The sequence below is a fragment of the Manis javanica genome, chromosome 15 (assembly GCF_040802235.1).
Source record: "Manis javanica isolate MJ-LG chromosome 15, MJ_LKY, whole genome shotgun sequence".
NCBI lineage: Eukaryota > Metazoa > Chordata > Mammalia > Pholidota > Manidae > Manis > Manis javanica.
Genome location: NC_133170.1, coordinates 510,008 through 529,233, shown reverse-complemented (window position 1 = coordinate 529,233; position 19,226 = coordinate 510,008). Strand labels below are relative to the sequence as shown.

General features: G+C 50.4%; 2 protein-coding genes across 5 annotated transcripts in view; both read right to left on the bottom strand.

Moving 5' to 3' along the window:
- Positions 1–18,730, bottom strand: part of SLC38A1 (solute carrier family 38 member 1) — a 53,571-nt gene extending 34,841 nt beyond the window's left edge. The window contains exons 1-4 of one of the 4 annotated variants that reach the window (XM_073223390.1): positions 18,472–18,730; positions 10,749–11,030; positions 9,283–9,892; positions 7,066–7,282 (exon numbers count right to left, since the gene is read on the bottom strand). In XM_073223390.1, coding sequence (XP_073079491.1) covers positions 7,066–7,187 — 122 coding nt within the window. In that variant the 5' untranslated portion in view covers positions 7,188–7,282; positions 9,283–9,892; positions 10,749–11,030; positions 18,472–18,730. The remainder of the gene's footprint in view (positions 1–7,065; positions 7,283–9,282; positions 9,893–10,748; positions 11,031–18,471) is intronic. The other 3 variants (XM_073223391.1, XM_073223389.1, XM_073223392.1) reach the window with 3 other exon arrangements.
- Positions 14,862–18,696, bottom strand: LOC140846584 (uncharacterized). Its single transcript, XM_073223491.1, has 5 exons — positions 18,641–18,696; positions 17,667–18,345; positions 17,329–17,415; positions 16,913–17,009; positions 14,862–16,139 (listed from the first exon to the last, which is right to left on the bottom strand). Exons 1-4 carry the CDS (start codon positions 18,694–18,696, stop codon positions 16,983–16,985), a joined length of 849 nt encoding a protein of 282 aa, XP_073079592.1. The 3' UTR covers positions 14,862–16,139; positions 16,913–16,982.
- Positions 18,731–19,226: the final 496 nt, after the last annotated feature.

Sequence of the window (19,226 nt, the reverse complement as noted above, 5' to 3'; positions counted from 1 at the left end):
GTAACACTATTACACTATCTCATAATGTTACTGGTAGAACTAAAGGAGAGGGCAAGTGTAAGACGGCACGGACAGCACGGCTCCAGCCACAGGAAGAGCGGCAGAGGTCAGCCATTCCTCTGCATGTGAGGAATGGGACTGGGTGGGTTCAGGAATGACTCAGACTGCATGGAATACACCACACACAGATATACAGAAGCTCTAAGAACCTGAAATGCACTCAGGATTAATATCAGAACCTTACCGCCTAAACTTCTAATTTTTAAAAAATTCTGCATTAAGAAAACAAGTGCTCCTGTCAAAGAAAATCCCTTCACAGCAAAGTGCTACATTGTTAGTACACATTACAGATGCTTTTTACCTCTTCTGGAAATTTTATTATCTGGTCTGAGTAAAAACTTGTGACTTTTCACTAATAAATATAAAGCCACTTGAACTGTACTATTCTGAAGAAGCAGATATCTTTAAACCATACAGTTATCTTCATAGGCTCTTCTGAATGATGCTATATGTAACAAAAATACATTTTTAATGAAAGATACATATTTCATCAGGGTTGGTTTTATCTATCTCCTCTTTTGTCTCTAATCCAAGGGGTCTGGCTTCTCCTGGCATCACCTGTCCAAGCTTGCATTACTTGCTAGAATAAAGGACAGGCAACATACACAGGACGCCCGGCCCCCAAGAGCCCACCTGGACTCAGCACCCGCACTGGCATCAGCCTGCCCAGCTGCTGGCGTGGCCAGGACAGGTGGAAGCAATCCTCGCCTTGGGGTTGTGGGACCTGGCGACCCAGGGCCACGGCGGCCAGCAGAGCGGGGCCGGCAGACCAGAGCCGAATGGGCAGAAGCCACGGCTCAGCAGACTGGGCCAGCTGGGGTCAAGCACGGCTGCCGAGTGACCGGGGAGGCCGTTTGCCTGCCTGAGCATTTTAACTCCTTCCCCAGACCTGGGGTTCAGGCGTTTCCCTGGGGTCCCCTGCTAGGAAAGGAGCCTTCAGGCTGGCGCAGGCAGCCCAAGGGAACAGGGGTGCCAGGCTCCCCAGCTGACCTGCCTGCCTCTGAGAGGCCGGCTGAATGGCTAACTGTAATGACCAGATCTTCATCCACAAGGCCCCTGTTCTCGTGAAGGGACTAGTTCCTTGTTTCCTAAGGAGAATTTCTGTTAGTTTTAAATTAAGGGAAAAGCCCAAACACTTTCAGACAAACTATGTACAATGCCAATAAACTGCCAGGTTGGTGGCCAGGGAGAAAGGGACACAGGCACCGTGACACGGGGCCACCATGGGCAGCCGAGGGCGAAGAATGAAGGCCCTGCCTGCCTGCAGCTTCTTCCTGCCGAGCTTCCGGAGCACAAGAATGAAGCTGAGGTACAGATGGTTTAACAAGCAGCCCTTAGAGAGCCCCCTGAAACACAACACACGTCAAAGAGCTCCTGGACTCGGCCTCCTCCCTCCACCTTCTGCAGCAAGACTTCCTAACAGGGTTTCCCCCAGCTCGGCCGCTGACCCCCAGGGACGTCTCCAGGACAAGTCCTTCCCCCTGCAGTCCCAGCTACCACTTATTTCACGTTGTGTCAACGTCCTGATCTTCACTCCCCCTGCTCCCCAGATCTTCCAAGAGGGAGTGAACTCTGAGCAGAGGCCAGTGCCGGCCGAGAACAGACACGGAAAAGCTAGCGGGAAGCCACTGTCCCCTCGGGAGACCCTCCATCCTCAGCCAGCACCTGCCAGTTTGAAGCCCTCCTACACTCTGGTTTGAACTGAGTTTTCCAATCTGACATCTTCACCGTTCGGCGGCAGACTTGCCCCAGATGGCTGTGCAGCGCCCTCGGCTCCTCGTAGGTCCCGGCCCGCATGCAGCAGCAGCTGGGGGACCCTGGCTAAGCCCGAGGTGCACCTGCTGCCGAGTGAGGGAGCGACCGGCTGCAGGGAAACCCGCCCGCAAGGGCCAAGCGCTTAAAGCCCCTTTGCTGTCTGCTTCCAACCTTCTCTTCTCGTTTGTCTTTAAACCTTGGCTTTGTATTTCTGTAAACTTTAAAAAAAAACAAAAACAAATTACAACCAACCCTTTCTGTATGGAAAAGTCCATTCAAAACAACTAGGTCAAGCTGTTTATCACAAGCTTCTGTCATCATACCATGTAAAAAGTATGACTGGGTGTTAAAAAGCCATTGACCTCTGTCAATGAGACTGAGCTACGATTTCTCTTACTGACTTAAAAATGGGCTATGGGAGAAGGTGCCTTTGACATGTGGTCCCAGGACAACCAGTATTATTACAGAAGAGTTTTCACTGGGCTTGTCTGTACCCATAAAGCAGAGTTCAAGCAACTCTGAGGTTGCCAATTTTTCTGCAAATGAAACAAAGCCAAGCAGAAGCCTGTGGTGGGTGTCACGGTGGCCTTTCACACAAAGGCCTGGAAAAGGGTGTGGGGGTCAGACCGAGGTGGTGCGAAGGGAGGTGAGCGATACAGAGCCGTTATTTAAGACCAGAAATAAATCAATGACAACCCCATTAAGGATGAATTGTACAACAGGAAGATAATCTTATTTTAATCTCTACCAATAAGTTCTTATTAGATGATAGTGTTTCATTTGAGGATTCATGACACAAAAGAGAGGAATGAACCTGAATGACCTCTCCTAGTTCTTTCCCTGAAATTCCTACGTTCCATGAAAAAGGGAGAGAGAACGGGAGGAAAGATGCTGGTAACAGAGACTGGAAAACAGGGAGAATTAAAGAAACGCAGGTATGGAAGTGAAGATGGGGAGGGAAGCACAAGCCTTGCATGGTGGATAAACTCTACTGGGAACAGGAGAAAACAGGCTCTAATTATGACAGAAGAGAACTTCTCGCTGGGAGAGCAGCGAGGGAGGGTCCCTGACCTGGACAAGTGACGGACTCTTCTTCCCTAGGGTGTCAGATTTGTATCAGTGCTTTTAACCGATAAGGGCTTTTCTCCTACTAAAAGGCTTGCTACTGCCAGACACTGAGCCAAGTACTTCACATGGATTTTCTCATCAATTTCCACAGTAACTGTATGTGGGCAGTGCTATCATCAACCCCGTTTTAGGGGGATGAAGCGACTTCACCCAAGTCACATCACTGTGAACAAACCTGCGGAGCCAGGACTTGAGCCTGAGCTGGCTGAATGCAGAGCCCAGGCCTTAGCCTACAGGCAGGACGGCCCTTGATATTCCCCAACCCCCCACGAGGTTAGGAGGTGTTATCATCCCTGTGTTACAGCGATGGGACTGAGGCTGAAGCACAAGGTCATGTGGGGCCAGGATTCAATACAAGTCTGAATCCAAGCCGTGCACTAACTGCTCTCTGGCTCTGTCCCTCTCCTCTAACAAATACTGAGTGATGACCACCCCATACCTGGAGCTACTGTCCTATCATTACAAGGTACAAGAGATACAAAGATGACTAAGATGATTCCTTCTCCAAGCTCACACCAAGAGGGCAAGTGTCGAGCTTGCCTCTCACAGTGATGGGCCTCAGCCGGGAGCCTGCAAGAGCTGAGCACCTCAGGTGCCACCAAGACCAGCCAGAACCAGAAGCTGCAGTTTGACAAGGTTCCCAGGTGGTTCGTGTGCACATTAAAATGTCAACAGTAGACATTCTGAAAGGCTTTGCTGTTCCGGATATAGAAATCTGACTACACCCCAAAATTAGGGCGTGAAATACAACACCTGCGCTGGAATAAAGGCATGTGTCCTAATGCCAAATGGCTCCACTCTGTTCTCACCTAAGCTTAAAAAAATGAATGTTACGGTACCCCAGTGGGGAGCTTCCTGCCAACGCTGTCAGAGGCCAGGTAATCAGATCAGCGTTTCCCCGACTTCCTAACGGGGGCTCTCTAGCCACCGTCTGGGGAGATGCCTGTCTTAGGTTCATGCCCCTGGGCCAGCGCTCCTCCCACCAGTGCGACAAAGCTGCCAGTGTGAGAGGTATGTAGGTGCAGCTTCTGCAGGAATCATGGTAGGAGTCTTCCTTAAATTTTTACTTACCGTTTTGGCTTCAAGCTGTAATGTTTTCATTTTAATTGTCCCAGAGCCAGCAATGAAGCAAGATTCATGAAGTGTGTCACGAAAGGGGAGGGACACTAGGTAAGGAAATGTATCCCCTGGGCATTAGCAACAGGGGAACCAAATCCGCAGAGGGAGTGGTCAGCCCCCCGTGGTGCCAGCTCTCTGCCCTTCGCCCTCTCCAAGGAGGACCTCACCCAGGAGAGGCGTCCGAGTCGGGGCGAGAATGGGGGCCTCCACCTGAAGCAAGCAGTCACCGCCTCAGAAACGTAGTATTTTTAGTAAGTAAGCTTTTAAGATGAAGTTCAGAATGACTGAATATTATAAATGACTCACTTTAAGGCCCTCAAGGTTTGCCTTGCTTTGGAATGCAGCTTTGTTATAAAACCCCCATGTCCTACTAGACCTGCTCATGAACCGGTTAGAATCCCGGTAAGTAAGGGCTGGCGGTGACAGAAAGCCACAGGAGCCTAGAGCACAGAAGGGCCTGGTAGAGGCTAACACAGCAGTAAAGGCTAGCTTTTCCACTAGCACCCGAGCATTACAATCAGACATGCTTCCAGACACGCCTGTGTGTGCCCTTCAGAAAGTTATTTTATCTCTGAGCCTGTTTCATTATTTGTGAGCTGAATTTAAAAATTTTCCTTACTTGCGAAAGAATACTCTACATGATGTTACAGGGAAAATGGTAATTAAGTACAAATACCTGGCACTCAAGAATGGTAGTTATTATTAATAATCACTCAAAGGTGAAAGAAGCAATGGGATCGACAATAAGAAACATCACAATATATTCGTAAATGACAGATCCAATAAAGGATTGATATCCAAAATATATAAAGAGCTCATGCACCTCAACAAACAAGCAGCAAATAATCCAATTAAAAAATGGGCACAGGATCTCAACAGACACTTCTCCAAAGAAGAAATTCAGATGGCCAACAGACAGATGAAAAGATGCTCCACATCACTAATCATCAGAGAAATGCAAATTAAAACCACAATGAGATATCACCTCACACCAGTAAGGATGGCCACATTCAAAAGACAAACAACAACAAATGTTGGCAAGGTTGTGGAGAAAGGGGAACCTTCCTACACTGCTGGTGGGAATGTAAACTAGTTCAACCATTGTGGAAAGCAGTATGGAGGTTCCTCAAAAAACTCAAAATAGAAATACCATTTGACCCAGGAATTCCACTTCTAGGAATTTACCCTAAGAATGCAGAAGCCCAGTTTGAAGAAGACAGATGCACCCCTATGTTTATCACAGCAGGATTTACAACAGCCAAGAAATGGAAGCAACCTAAGTGTCCATCAGTAGCTGAATGGATAAAGAAGATCTGGTACATATACACAATGGAATATTATTCAGCCATAAGAAGAAAACAAATCCTACCATTTGCAACAACATGGATGGAGCTAGAGGGTATTATGCTCAGTGAAATCAGCCAGGTGGAGAAAGACAAGTACCAAATGATTTCACTCATCTGTGGAGTATAAGAACAAAGAAAAAACTGAAGGAACAAGACAGCAGCAGAAGTACAGAACCCAAGGATGGACTAACAGTTACCAAAGGGAAAGGGACTGGGGAGGATGGGTGGGAAGGGAGGGATAAGGGGGGTAAAGGGGCATTATGATTAGCACACATAACGTAGGGGGGTAGGGAGTGAGGGGCACGGGGAGGCCTGTACAACACAGAGAAGACAAGGAGTGATTCTATAGCATCTTACTGCGCTGATGGACAGTGACTGTAATGGGGTGTGGGGGGGGCTTGGTGATGGGGGCAGTCTAGTAACCATAATGTTGCTCATGTAATTGTAGATTAATGATACGATATATATACACACACACACACACACACACATATATGAAAAAAAAAAAGAAACATCACAGCACAGTAAATGATCCCTGGGTGATGACGAGGGAGCATCTAGGCTGGAGACTAAACCTCTAAGGACATTTAGGGGAGGGAAAAGGGGCAGCAGGGCTGGAACTCCTGAGTGTGCAAACGAGGGCAGCTAAGTGCCACATTGGGCTTTCAATTCTACGCAGTATCAGAATGGAGAGCGGATGCTGAGAACTGACTTCTACAAAGATGCCTGGTTAGCAGACGGCCCGTTTCATCCTCCTCCATTCTAAGTCCTTGTTTGGCACCCCCTCTGCCAGAAGTGCAGCGTCACTGGTGTTCCCAGTGAGCAGGCCAGGGCGCTCCGCTCTCCTCCAGCCTCATAGGGGGCCCCCTGCTTCAAACAAGCCACACCACTAGCTCCCAAGACAGAGGGCTTCCTGCTAAGGGACCTGCATTGGGTGGCTGTGATACCAGGGCATCTGAGAATGCCCCAAATCATCAGGGGAGAAAAAAAAGGCATTTGGTCCTTCTGTTGTAACTTAGGAACACAGAACCCAAGAGGTCGAAGGACTTGCTGTAGCCACAGCCCCAGGCTTCCTTCCAGCAACCACGCTTCCCACCTGCTTCCCTCCCGCCCTGTGTCTTTTTTCTTTTCCTTCTGTCTCCTGTACTATTTCTCCAGGGTACTTTCCCACAGGGCCATTTGGGTTCAACTACTGTGATTATTATTTGAAATCTACGTTACAAACGATGCTCCTAATGATGTACTGGTAGTGTTAACACAGGAGCATTGCCAAATGCAACTGTATTTCTTGGCTAAAATATGGGCGAGGTCAGATGACACTATAACATTCAGACATGGGATGCCATGAAATTCCCAGTCTGTCTACTTAGTAAGCACAGAGTTTCTCCTAGGTTGGGGCTGGTCAGGGTCCAATGTATTTATACATTTTTATTAGACTCAACTGAAAGATTTAAAAGGATGAGTAAATTGCTTTCCTATTTGCTTCATCTGCTATTGCAGTCTATGCCCAACAGATGTCACATGAGAAATTCAAATTACATCCTCAAAGGGAGCATTACTTTAGCAATGAATAATTCAAGAGAGTAAGTGAAAACCAGAATAATATTTGAGAGACATTTCTTTTATTGGATAAAAGTGTTAATGGAAAAATACTCACCTGTTTATCTGACCATTTTCTACCTCCGTGAGATCGTTGGAGTCATTGCTAATGTTATCATCTTCGGGCACTGTCATGTTTTGCAACTCGGTCAATTCGAGTCCATTTTTGAAATGCATCATGCTTAGAAAGTATCTTTAGTCCAAAAATTAGTCCAAATTATCCTGTTCTTGGTGTATTTTCAAATGATAGCAGCAAAGATTCAATCTTGATGCCCCTAAAATGCAGCATGATGAAAAATAATTATATGTGTAAACAACACCACTGATTCAAAGTAAACCATTACAAGTAAACAAACAGTTGATTTACTACTAACTTTTACACTTTGCTACTCAATGCATTAAAGCAATCTGTGGACATCAAGTCATTGAGACTTATCTCTAAATTTTACTCCTTTCATACATCTCCCTCCATTTTTAACTATAAAACGCATCATGTCCCATAATCCATATGCTCACGTTACAAGGATGCCATGTCAGCTGGAGTCCCTTTGATGAAACTATGTTTAAAATGAAAGCAATTCAGTTACTTCAGCGTGTCCAATCACGGCAGAGTGCAGGCTGCAAGGACAGGGCACACAGGCACCTCTGATTCAGCAACCCCAGTTTAAGAAAAATGCAAATCCTCCAAAAATGGCATCATGAGGGATCAGCTCCCCAACCTGGAGGTCAAGCAGCAAAGGACAAACCTGTGTTCTGAAAGTTAGCCAACAGTTTTTTCATTGACTGCAAGGGATTAAATCAATCTCTTCAATGAAATCACTCCATGTCAGGGGATTAGGGAACTAAAAACTCATACCCAGGGGATTTTGGTTAATCCACCTAAAACTGTATTTCCTCATCAGAAAAGAAAGACTTGCAGAGTCCCTATTTTCTCCCATGGGAATGACTGTGATTCAAATTTGTCACCAAAGGAGGGGAAGAGCTTTAGCCATAGCATCAAAATAAAAAACCGGTGTCAGCAGAGGTAAGCGCCACTTCAAAGCAGGGCCTCTATATGAATGAGGCGATGGGGGCCATGGACCAAAGCAGAAGGTCTCTGAGATGTTTTACCTCCAATGGGAAACCCCTTGGGTGACATTTTGATGTTTTGTCTGATCCTGAATCCCGTAAGATGGCTCTAACCTAGGTAAGAGTCAGATCTAATGTGCCCATCTAAGCACCCTAATACATCCCAAGAAGCACTTTGCTAACTGATAATCTTTTCAGGACCCATTGAAGGTACCCTAGAATGACACTTTGTCTGGAATTTTTCTCTTCTTTTCCCCACAGCCAGGCCCCACGTTACTCCTTTCCATCTACACAGCCTCCTATTGAGAAAGAAACTTTGTGGTTCCAGGACCCTTCACAACTTCCTCTGGCAGACTCCCCCGCAGGGCCAGGGACTTTCTGCTCCCCCTGGGCCTGTCCTCTCGAGTCTCGATGCCTAAATGAAAGGAAGGGGAGGACACTAGAGACCAGCATGGATGGGGTATCCTGGAGACAAATCTGATTTGTCTGGGGCATGGTGGATGGATCCTGGAGTGCGGCCGGGGCTTCCTCCCACATCCCAGAGATAGGGGGACATCTCTGTCCCCTGCTTGTAAAGACCCTCTCCCTGTCAGCTGGGGAAAAAGAGGCTTTAAGAAAATAAAGGAAAGAAAGAAAAAAGATTACTTTCTAATACTTCAGGTTCTAGGAACCTCACCTCTCCTGCCAGGCAGGACCTGTGCTAGGAAGCTGGCAGGGGCAGCTGAGCCCCATGACTCCTGGTCCAAGGGGGCACATCTTCCAGCCAGGCTGGCAGAGCTGCAGACGGGACCATCTCTAATTCTCCTGGGACCTTCCCAGTGGCAGTGTTTACAGCTCCGTCTTTACTTTGCAAAAGCTGAGCTGCACTGATTGGCTGAACCCCACGGCCCGGGCCCTCTTTGCACAAATGGGCTAGACTTGGTAATTTCCAGCAACGTGCCACACTGGCTCCCTGCAGTGTGACACCCTCAGAGGCTGTACACTGTTCAGTGGATGGGGTTTCCAAACTGGGTCCAAGAGTCTTCTCTCCACAAACTGATAGGAAATAGGGCACTAGACAGAACTTTCCTGAGAGGAGGACAGGTTGACTAATAATAAAACCGGAACCTATTACCTGAATTTGAACTTTCGTATCAATTTCCATGTGTGTCTATACAAATAACACATGTATGTGTGTGTGTGTAAAATATGGACATGCAAAACTAACCATTTAAAGAAATGGGCCAGAAGGAGAATGAACAAGAGAAGAGAGGTGGTCTTGGCCGCTGGAATCACATCAGCACTGGGCGAAACACCAGAGCCAAGTCAACCACATAGAATAACTTTTTTTCCTTTAGCTTGAACAGAAATTTTTTTTCTTCTTTCCAGTTTTAGAGGCTAGAAGTCCGAGGTCAAGGTGTCAGCAAGTTCTGCTCCTCCCGGGCCCCTCTCTGGCTTGCAGAGGGCTGCCTCCTCTGTGTCCTCACACAGCCTTGCCTGTGTCCTAATCTCTTTTTTCTTTTTTTGAATCAGTTTTTATTGTTGTAAAATAACCTCTGAAAATCTAACTCGTTCTTGAAAATGGGGAAAATTACCAAAGTTAGTGTTTACATGTCACTAAGGCTGAAGCCACACTTAGAAAATACTGTCCATTCAAGTGATCCTATATTGATCGAGTGTGAGGCGACGGAAGGGATCTAATAGCTTGAAGAAGGTCAGGTCCAGGCATCTGAGGCAGCTTCACAGAAAAGTCACGTCTGGATTGGCTCTTGAAAAAGAGAAATGTTTTCTGACTCCAATACTGATGCGCGCTCACTATGGAATCTTCAGCAGAGACACTGTAAAAGACATTCAACCACCCCAAAATAGGCTAGTTAGATTTTGATGGATTTCCTCCCTTCTTCTCTTCCCTCTTTTTCTTTTCTCTACTTCTAGCTCCCTCTCCTTCTCTCTCTCTTTTTTATTTAACTTTGGGATTTTAGACTGTTTTTAATGTACTTTTGTTCATGTAGCACTACATTGTAGGCATTCTGAAGAACACAAGTGTCTTTTTAAAATACATACTGGTCCCTTATTAATAAATAGTACAGGTTTTCATAGGAAAGTTAGAAAATACTAGTTTACAAATGAAGGAGGAAACGAGAAAGAAAGGCAAAGCCACCTGCTATCTCAGCGAGCAGAGGCCACCGCGCACGTGGCAGGGAATGGCCATCCAGGGCTCTCTACGCAGATACACTGCCAGGCACGCAGTGGGCCCTCTATAAATATCTGTGTGCAAATACGTATACATTTACAGAAATGGAAAACGTCCCATAGAGTTTGTAAAACGTACTTTACACTCAACAAGCTACGGTCTCCTATCCAGAACCGTGTCGGTAAAGACGGCCTGGGTCACCATGACTGCACACGCCAGCTTAACCGTGTGGCTGTGCCGTAAGGTGACGCCCGCCCATCCCTGCCAGACAGCCACACCGCTGCAGACGGGAGCCTGGCAGGTGGGGACAGGGCCTGAGCCGAGACTTCTCAGTGGGGGACAACGGGGCCAAGGGTGCAGGGCAGGAAGGCTGAGCTCAAGGAACAGAAATTATCGTTTCACTGAAAGACAGGAGCAATTACCACCCCATAAAATTAATTAAAAGGCTGAATGGGGTCACTGTGTGAAGATCTCCATGTTAACCTAACCATAATTACTACCTCTCAATGCGTGTAACCGGTCACCAGTGACAGTTTCCTAAGCACAGAGGGCCTCCGACCCTTTGCCGCCGTCTTGTGAGGTCCTCTTAAGCGACATTACGGCCTTGGCATTCTTACAGGTACGCGTCACCAGCAGCGCCAACGCAGAGCGCACAACTACGCTCTCTCGGCCGTGCTCTGCATCAAAGGAGAGGCCACACAGAGAGGGAGGTCCGGCCTCACGCTGCTCAGCGCCCACGGAAGCAGGCACATCCACACGTAGCTGGCATGACGGAGGCCGGCCTACATGGCAGAATAAACGGTACGTCTAGACAGATCCCAGAGACACACACACACATACTTACATACAGGGAGGAAAAGAGGCGTGGCCTAGAGAATTCAGTACGGTGCTCCGGGGCACGGCTCTGTCTAGACCGGGCGCAAGGGAAGGTAACACGGGGCTGGGACGGTTTCCGCAACGACGTGAACCCACGTGCACAGAACGGCCCTGTGACGTAACGCCGGCCCAGCGTGGGGGGGGGGGGCACGTGCGCTGAGCGACAGCGGGCTTTACAGGCTCGTGAGGCGGTTAAAGGAAAGCAGAGGGAAAACCGAGCCAAAGGAGCTATTGCTTCGGATAGATAAGAAAATAAGAAACCGTTTCAGTTGTTAATGGACTTTGTGGCACACTGACCCTCAACGTTGTTCGCGCTTTCTAGTGCATTTCTGTAGAAGATGCAAAGTTGTAAACAACATTCCCACAGTCCCTTACAGCTGGAATCTAGAAACGATTGCTATTCTGCCAGTCAGAGGGCAAGGTCGGGGGGCAAGGGTTCCACTTCGCTGGCGCCGACCAGCAGGGGCAGCACGGAGCAGGAGCCAGCGACGGTGGGCTCCCGGGGCCCAGACCGGCTCAGGGACGTGCTCCTGGACACGCAGCGGAGACGGTGGGAACCTCCTTCCTAACAGTGCGCAGTGGCAGTTCCCTGGCCAAGCCCGCTGAGGGGTGGTGTCTGGTAGTCATTCTTAGAGGCCCGCATATACAGCCTGTTCTGCCATCTCTTCTACCAGTTTTACAGGTGCTCAATTCCCTGTATTAAATCCCTTTTGCTTGACATACACAGAAAGATCTCTGTTCTATACCACTAACCCTGAACATATGCTTAATTTTTTCCTCCCTTTAACATTTTTTACTATGGGAACTTTTTAATATATATAAAAATAGAACAGAATAATGAACCTCCATGTACCAACTTCAAAAACGATCAAACTAGGCCAGTCTTGCTTAAGTTCTATCCCCCATCACAAAGAATTATTTTAAAGCAGATCCCAGATATCCTATCATCTGAAAATATTTCAGCATGTATCTCTGAAAAGTACTTTTTAAAAAAACAATACCACCATGTCACTATCAAACCTAAAAAATAACAAGAATCCCCTCGTATCACTAAATGCGCAGCTACCTACACGGGTAATTCTAAGTCGTGATGAACCGCTATTGGCGCCGCTATTGGCCCATTCGGAAGCTCCGATAAGGCCCCGCTCCCAGTTCAGTTCCTGAGGGTCAGCGGTGGTGGCTGGTCCGAGGCTGTGGGAGGGCGCTGGGCTCAGGCCCGCCACGTCCTGCTCCTCCTGGCGCGACCTCCCACCCTTGGGCCGATTTACCCACTTGGGACCTTGGCTAGTAACACGAGGCACTTAAGCTGCTTTTCTGTATTTCAAGCGGCCTCCACCAGGCTGCAAAGGTTAGCAAGTAAAATGACAGGCATTCTTGCTTTGGGTTAGATCGCATGAACTTGATGCATACTCTAGACTCTGATTGGCAATTTTATTTATCTCTGAGTAACAAAAATGGGACCTGAATTAATAGTAAAGTTTTCTTCAAATGCATTCAACAGTATACTTATGATCTGGACATTGCATATAAATTATACTTCCATTGAACAAAAGCTTAAAATTGATGAGAAAATCTTTGAAAACCTGGGGCCCTTGGGAGGTCGGGAGTAACATAAATGCCTTTGGAGTGAAAAGGCAGAGAGCCAGGGAGTGACTCCAGATGATGAGAAGAAAAGGCATTTTCTCTTTCACTCACAGCTCGGCCAGCGCTGCGGTCTCAGCCCCAGGGACCTGGAGCCCCTCCTCCCCACCTCGGGCCTCCCCAGGGCCTCCCCACCTCCGCCCAGTCCCCTCAGCTCCTACCTGGAAAGCCCTGTCCAGACTGTGAACTACCACCTTCTCCTCCTCTCCTGCTGCCAACAGTGAGCTCCTGTCCTCACCACTCCCCTGACACCATGCTCAACTGGCAAATTCTGGCTCCACCTCTTAGGAGCTCATGGCCCTGGCCTCCGCCAACCTGCTCCTCACGGCTGCACCTCGATCGGTTCTACCCCTGGGGTAGGGGCAGCTCTTCCACCGTCCATGCTGCCCCCCACCCTCCACTCCTTCCTGTGCAGGGTCAGGCTTCATCCCACAAGGGCATCTTTCAGATCTTTCTGCCTGAAGGAGAATCCCTTGCACTATGAAAGCAATACTGCTTGATAATGATCACGGCCCTTAACATGTCACATGTTTCGTCATCTGTAACATGAGAGGCTGGAGGCAGAGATGATCTGTCAGCTTCTCCCCGGCTCAGAAAAATTCCCACAATTTCCCCTTAGACTCCAGCCACCTGCTGGACTCCACGTGGAGGTCTGTCATGACCTCAACCTCCACGTGCCTGACTGAACCCACGTGCCTGACTGAACGTCACTGACCTTGCACGTCAGCTCTCCTCTGTTAAAGCTGCTGCTCATTCTCCTCACGCAGACCTGGAAATGGGCATCACTTCATGCCGCCTCTTGTCCAGTCAGCCACCCAGTGCCATCAACTCTCTTTTGTGATGCCCTTCCCTCTGTGCCCCACAACCCTGAGTGTGCCCAGCACCTCCCCTGATGTGCCCCACTGAGCCCCACCGACTCCCATCCACTTCCTGTCAGGCTCTCCCTCAAAACACGTTCTCTCAGGAAAACCAAACCGAAACGGGAAGATAACAAAGCAGGATGTGTAGCCCCACCTCACAGGTTTCACCAAGTCCGCCTCTCAATTTCTTTTACATTTGATCTGGGCATGTGGGGATTACGTGAAAATATATTTAAAACTTTAAAGTACTATACAAATGGGAGGTATTCATCACTACCATCCAGTCACTATGCCTGAGCTGTTTAAGAATTTTGGACACGATTTCTGAAAGCCCAGAGAAGTGAGTGTGTATTTCTCACCTGGGGGAGGTTTTGGCCCCTCCCTCAGGGGACCCGTGGCAACGGCCAGAGACACTTCTGTTTGTCCAAGAGAGGGGTGCCGTGGCCTCAGAGCGGAGTCCAGGGACACTGCCCAGTATTGCTCACTGGTTGGCTGTCCCCAGTTAGTGACCCCAAATGTCAGTAGTGCCAAGGGTGAGCAGCCTCGAAACGGAAGTTCACCAGCAGATACATCCTGACCACCTCTGATGGGGCAGAGAGGAGCTGCTCACTTTCCTGGACAGACTCCCACCCCCGCATCCTGTCGCCTGCTCTTACCATTCCCTAATTCCCCTTCGTTCAGGTTCCTATATGATCTTTTAATGTCTTTATCACTATGCCCAGGTTATGACGTTTGGGAATTAGCCTATCCATATTTAAGTGTTTTGAAACTACTCTGATTTCTTTCAGACAGTAAATACTGATAAACTCCAGAAGTTAATGAAAGCAACCTGTAAATATGGATATAGGAGGACAGACTGTATATTACATTTTTAAAAATCCATTCGAAGCTTAATTAGAACAGCGAGTATATTTGAGCAGTGTAAATACTACAAAATTAAAAACCTTTATCATCAACAGCAAGCTCATAGATTTAAATAATTACTAAAAGCATATGGAGCTGAAAACAGCCTGGAATATTCTAGCTTTGAGAAAATTATTTTTCTTTGGACATGTATGTCTTTACTCTAGTGATATTTCTGATCAAGGATTGCTATTGAACTAAAAACAACGGATGGGAGTTTCTGTTTTTAAGACCTAGCTATATGACCTTGGCTCTAATACAATACTTGAGGAGAAATAGAAATAATGAAGCATCACTAAGTGGTGCTTGTAAAGAGGATCATTTGTAAAAACAAACATTTAAAAATATGCCTTTATTTGAAAAGAGAAAACACACTAAAATCCAACAGCAAATGAATGCTACAATCCTTGAACAATGTGTTTCTTTCTGAGTCTTGGTCTTCTAAACCTTAAAACAGGAAGATCAGAAACTAATGCTCTTTCAAAGATCTCTCCCAGTTCTGAAGTCTCTAAATTTATGATTCTACAGACTGTTTCTTAATGCATCACTTTCAGAGATAAGGAGATGGACTTGAGAACAAATCTTTTACATAGGTGACTAGACTAGTCCTAAATCCCTACTAGACACAGGAATCCCCTTGAGGACCCAAGCATGGATGTTTTAAATGCTCTCCAGGGAACTTTCATGTGCAGACTAAGGGTTAAAAACAAACACAGCCAGGACCCAGTTAGGCAGGGGCGGTGAGGGAAGCAGACAGGGCATGAAGACCTGGGGAACAGTGGCCCAGCTACTTCAAGAGGAGTAAGCCAGATCCTCTTTTATCAAAAACTGCCAGAAATCAGTCTAAGTGCAATTCCAGTATTTAAATTGTGACACCTAATTCCAAACAATTTTAAAATAAAGTGTTGGCAACACAAAACAGACCCTAAACAAAACCAGGTCAATCAGTCACACACAACTTCTCCCGAGTCCTCTGCCCTGTGTCTCCCACGCAGGCCCCGAGCTCCCTCCCACCCCCTGGCGTTGCCTGCCCCTCTCTTTTCCCTTGCTGTCCTCTCTTTCCTGATGACCGCCGCCATCACTTCTGAGATCCACCATGAAATCTTTATGCGGCCCTGGCTGTATCACTGGACAGGCTTCTGTGCCTGGGAAAATTCAGGTTATAAATCGTGGCTGAGGCTGTGGCTCCATGGTGCCAACAAGTGGTTGGTGGAGGTGAGCTGGTGAAAGGCCAGGCGTGCTCACAATTTCGCATTCCAGAGACTCCAACAAACAGCATGGAGGTCTTATTTAATTTCCAACGATGTTTTCCTGCTTTTCACTAACCACTGCACAGAGAACCTTCCTTGGGGTTGGTTTCTAAGCTCCCGCCCATGTCCGGACTCTGCCCCAGGCCAACTAAATCTGATCAGTCCAGCTTTTAAAAGACTCCAGGTTAGTCCCCCGAATCCAGTGTTGAGATTCACTTAAGATTCTCAACCTACAGACTAGCCGTGTGCTTAACTCTGGATGATTATCATCTTGAAGGAAGTTCTTTTAACTTGCTCAAGGATTTTCTCAGCTCTGTTCTCATTGTGTCTTTGCCACTCTGTGAGCTAGGCTGCTTGGACCCTATTATTAGCATTGTACAGATGAGAAAATGACATATAAAAAGGTTAAATGAGTTGGCCAAGTGTACCCAGCTAGCTAGTTATTAGCAAAGGCACACTCCACTAGAGGAAGTGTTCCTTGAACCACCCCGTGCTTGCAGTTTGCCCAAACCCTGTGCCTTCCCAGTCACAAACGCCTTTACTGTTAGGGGGACACCTGGACACACAGGTAGTCACTAGAAAATGAACAAATATAACGCCAGCACATCACGTTTTACAAGCAAGTGCAACTCTGCTTTTGAAACTCAATTAGGGTCAGCGTTGCACAGCATGTATGATGTGCTCCAGGTCCGTGGTATGACCCTCAGCGTGCATACTTCCGCCCTCCTGCATCCCCCACCCCACCCCACCCCACCTTCCACAGACAGAAGTGTGTTCTTCAGAGACTGAAAAGATGTAAGGAGTTTCCATTAAGATATTACTGTCAGAATATTTTTAAGTCATTAAATATTCATAGAATATCAGAGATTCCCCATGCCCTCTGACAGATGAGGAACCTGAAGTGCCTTTCAATTCAATATACGTGGAGTGTTGGCACTGTGCCAGGACTGCACCTCCATCATCGTGGTTAAACAGTCCGGGTAACTCGACAGGATGGGTGCCGCCACCTCCACCACTGCTGGGGGTCCCTGAGCCATTGTCGAGACCTGGTGTTTACACCTGACCCTAGGCCTATGGCCTTATCCCCCACCGAATCTTTATGAAAATGCTAGTAGATGACCAGTGAACACTTACTTAGAGGGGGAAATGGCATGTGGGGAGGCTTTCACAAACACAGCATTTCAGAAGGCACCGCAGCTGGGAATCAATACTGGCAGAAAGGTGGCAGGGGCTGCAGAGGATGAAGAGGAGAAAGGGGCGCCGGGTCAGGGTGCAGAGGACCCTAGGTCTGCAGTTGGGGCATTCAGACGTAACTGGAGGAAGCAGGAACCCACTGAAGGTTTCCGGAAGCAAGGTCATCAAACAGTGAGAACTGAGTTTCAGGAACATAGACCTCACGGGGCTCAGTGGGTGCGGAGGGACCAGCTAGACGGCCTGACACCTCCCGGAGCCACCACTTCGCTGCACCGCGTGCTCGGTCTTCCTCCCCTCCCCCGAGCAAGGGCTTCCTCGGGGTCCCCTCCCCTCGCCGTTCTCCGACCCCAACACACCCTGCGAACTGCCGCGTCTAGGCCAGGGGACAGGGACCCGCAGAGAAGACGGCTACGGGCTGGAGGGCATTCGCCAGGACCTGGCAGCTGCGCAGAAGGGGGAAGGGTAGGCGAGGAAGCAGAGAAGGTTCAGCCTGGAGAAGGAGGAACAAATGGGGACACATACGCGGGAGGGACGGGCAGCGACCGCCGGCAGCGGTGAAGGAGGTAAGGTGGCTCGGCCGCAGTCCACCCCGTGCTGGGCGTGAGAGGGACAATGAGCAAGGCCGCGCTGTGCCCGCAAGTACCGCCCCGCGGGGGGAAGAGGCTGGGGCAGAACAGCCAGGTGCCCGGCTCACCCCCTCGCGCAGGCCCTCCCGGGGGGCCGCCTGTCTCGGGCCCCTCCCGTCGCGCGACTGCCGCGCCGACAGTGAGATCCCCTCTCCCGGGCCTCTGCCGTCGTCTCCCGCGCGGGAGCGGAGGCCTCGCGGAAGCAGGAACCGGCTCGCCGCCCGCCACGGACCAGGCCCCGGGGGGGGGGGGGGGCGGGCCCTCCGGGCAGCAAAGCCGTTTGCGGCCGGGGCCGACCCGGAGCCGACCTCGGGAGGAGCGGAGCTGCTGCAGGTCCCCCCGTCACGGCGACGAATCAGCCCCGCGGGCCAACGACTCCCTCCCTGCTCCCGAGACTCGCGGGCCCCCCGCGAGCGCGTCCCTTCTGGCCGCCGGCGCCACCGCGGGGGCCTGGGCCGGCGCCGCACAAAGGACTCGGCCGCGGCGCCCGGCGCGTCCTCCCGCCGCGAGTCCCGGGCCTTCCGCGCGGCGCGGGGGCCTCCGTGCGGCTCGGCCCCGCGCTGGCCCCCCGCGCCGGATGGGGAGGCCCTCGGGGCGCTCAAGGGCAGCGCGTCCCGCCCGCGCGCCGCCGCCTCCCCTCCGGCCCGGCCGGCGCCTCCTGTCCCGGGGCCCCCGCGGCTCCGGGACCCAGGCAGCCACGCGCTCCGGCGGCAACCCCGCCGCGCGCCCCCTGCGCCCCCCGCGGCCCTGCCCCTCGGCCCGGCGGAGCGAAGCCGGGTCCCGCGCCCCCCACGCGGCCCGGCGCCGAAGCGAAGCCGAGCCCGCCCGGATGCCTGGCACCCCGGCTCGGGGCCCGCGCCCGGGCCACCTTACCTCGCGCGGCGACGTGCCCGCCCTTCCGGGCCTCCCGTAGCCGCCGGGTCCTTTGTGGAGGGTCCGGTCGGCGCGGCCGGAGAGGGGCGCCCGGGGCGGGTCCGAGGAGGCCTCGGCTGCACCAGCTCCCAGCGCTGCCGCCCCCGCTCAGAGCCGCCCGCCCGCGCGCCGGGGGCCGCGGATGCGGGTCGCTCCGCGGCGGGCGCGTCGCTCCGGCGCACCCATGGCTCGTCCCGGGGAGGCCAGGCCCGCAGCCCCGCGCCCGCCCGGAACCGCAGCCGCGCGCCGCCGGTCACATGGCGTCCCTGCGGGCCGCGCGCGGCGGGGGGAGGCGCCGGAGCCCCCGGGGCCGGAGGCGGGGCGCCTGGCGGGGAGCGGGCGGCGGGCACCCCGGGAAACCGTTGTGCCCAGCCTCACCCTGTTCTCGCCCAGGGGGCCCCGGCTCCCCAGCGCCCCAGAGGGCCCCCCCCAGTAGGTCGCCTGGAAGGCTCACCACCAGCGGTGTGCAGAGAGAAATGCGCCTTCCTGCTCGGGTTTCAAAATTTTCCAAATACGTCTGATCTAATACCAGCAGGCTTCTTAGGTATGAATTTTGAGTCAGAGGGTATGTGTGTATATATATATATATATATATAACTGGGTATGTATAGTATAGTTTCTTTCCTTGATCTGAGGAGGACGGTTACAGGACAGTCTGAAATATAACAATGATGAAAAGTAGAAACGTGAACTGGTGAGGTTATTTCCGATTAAGT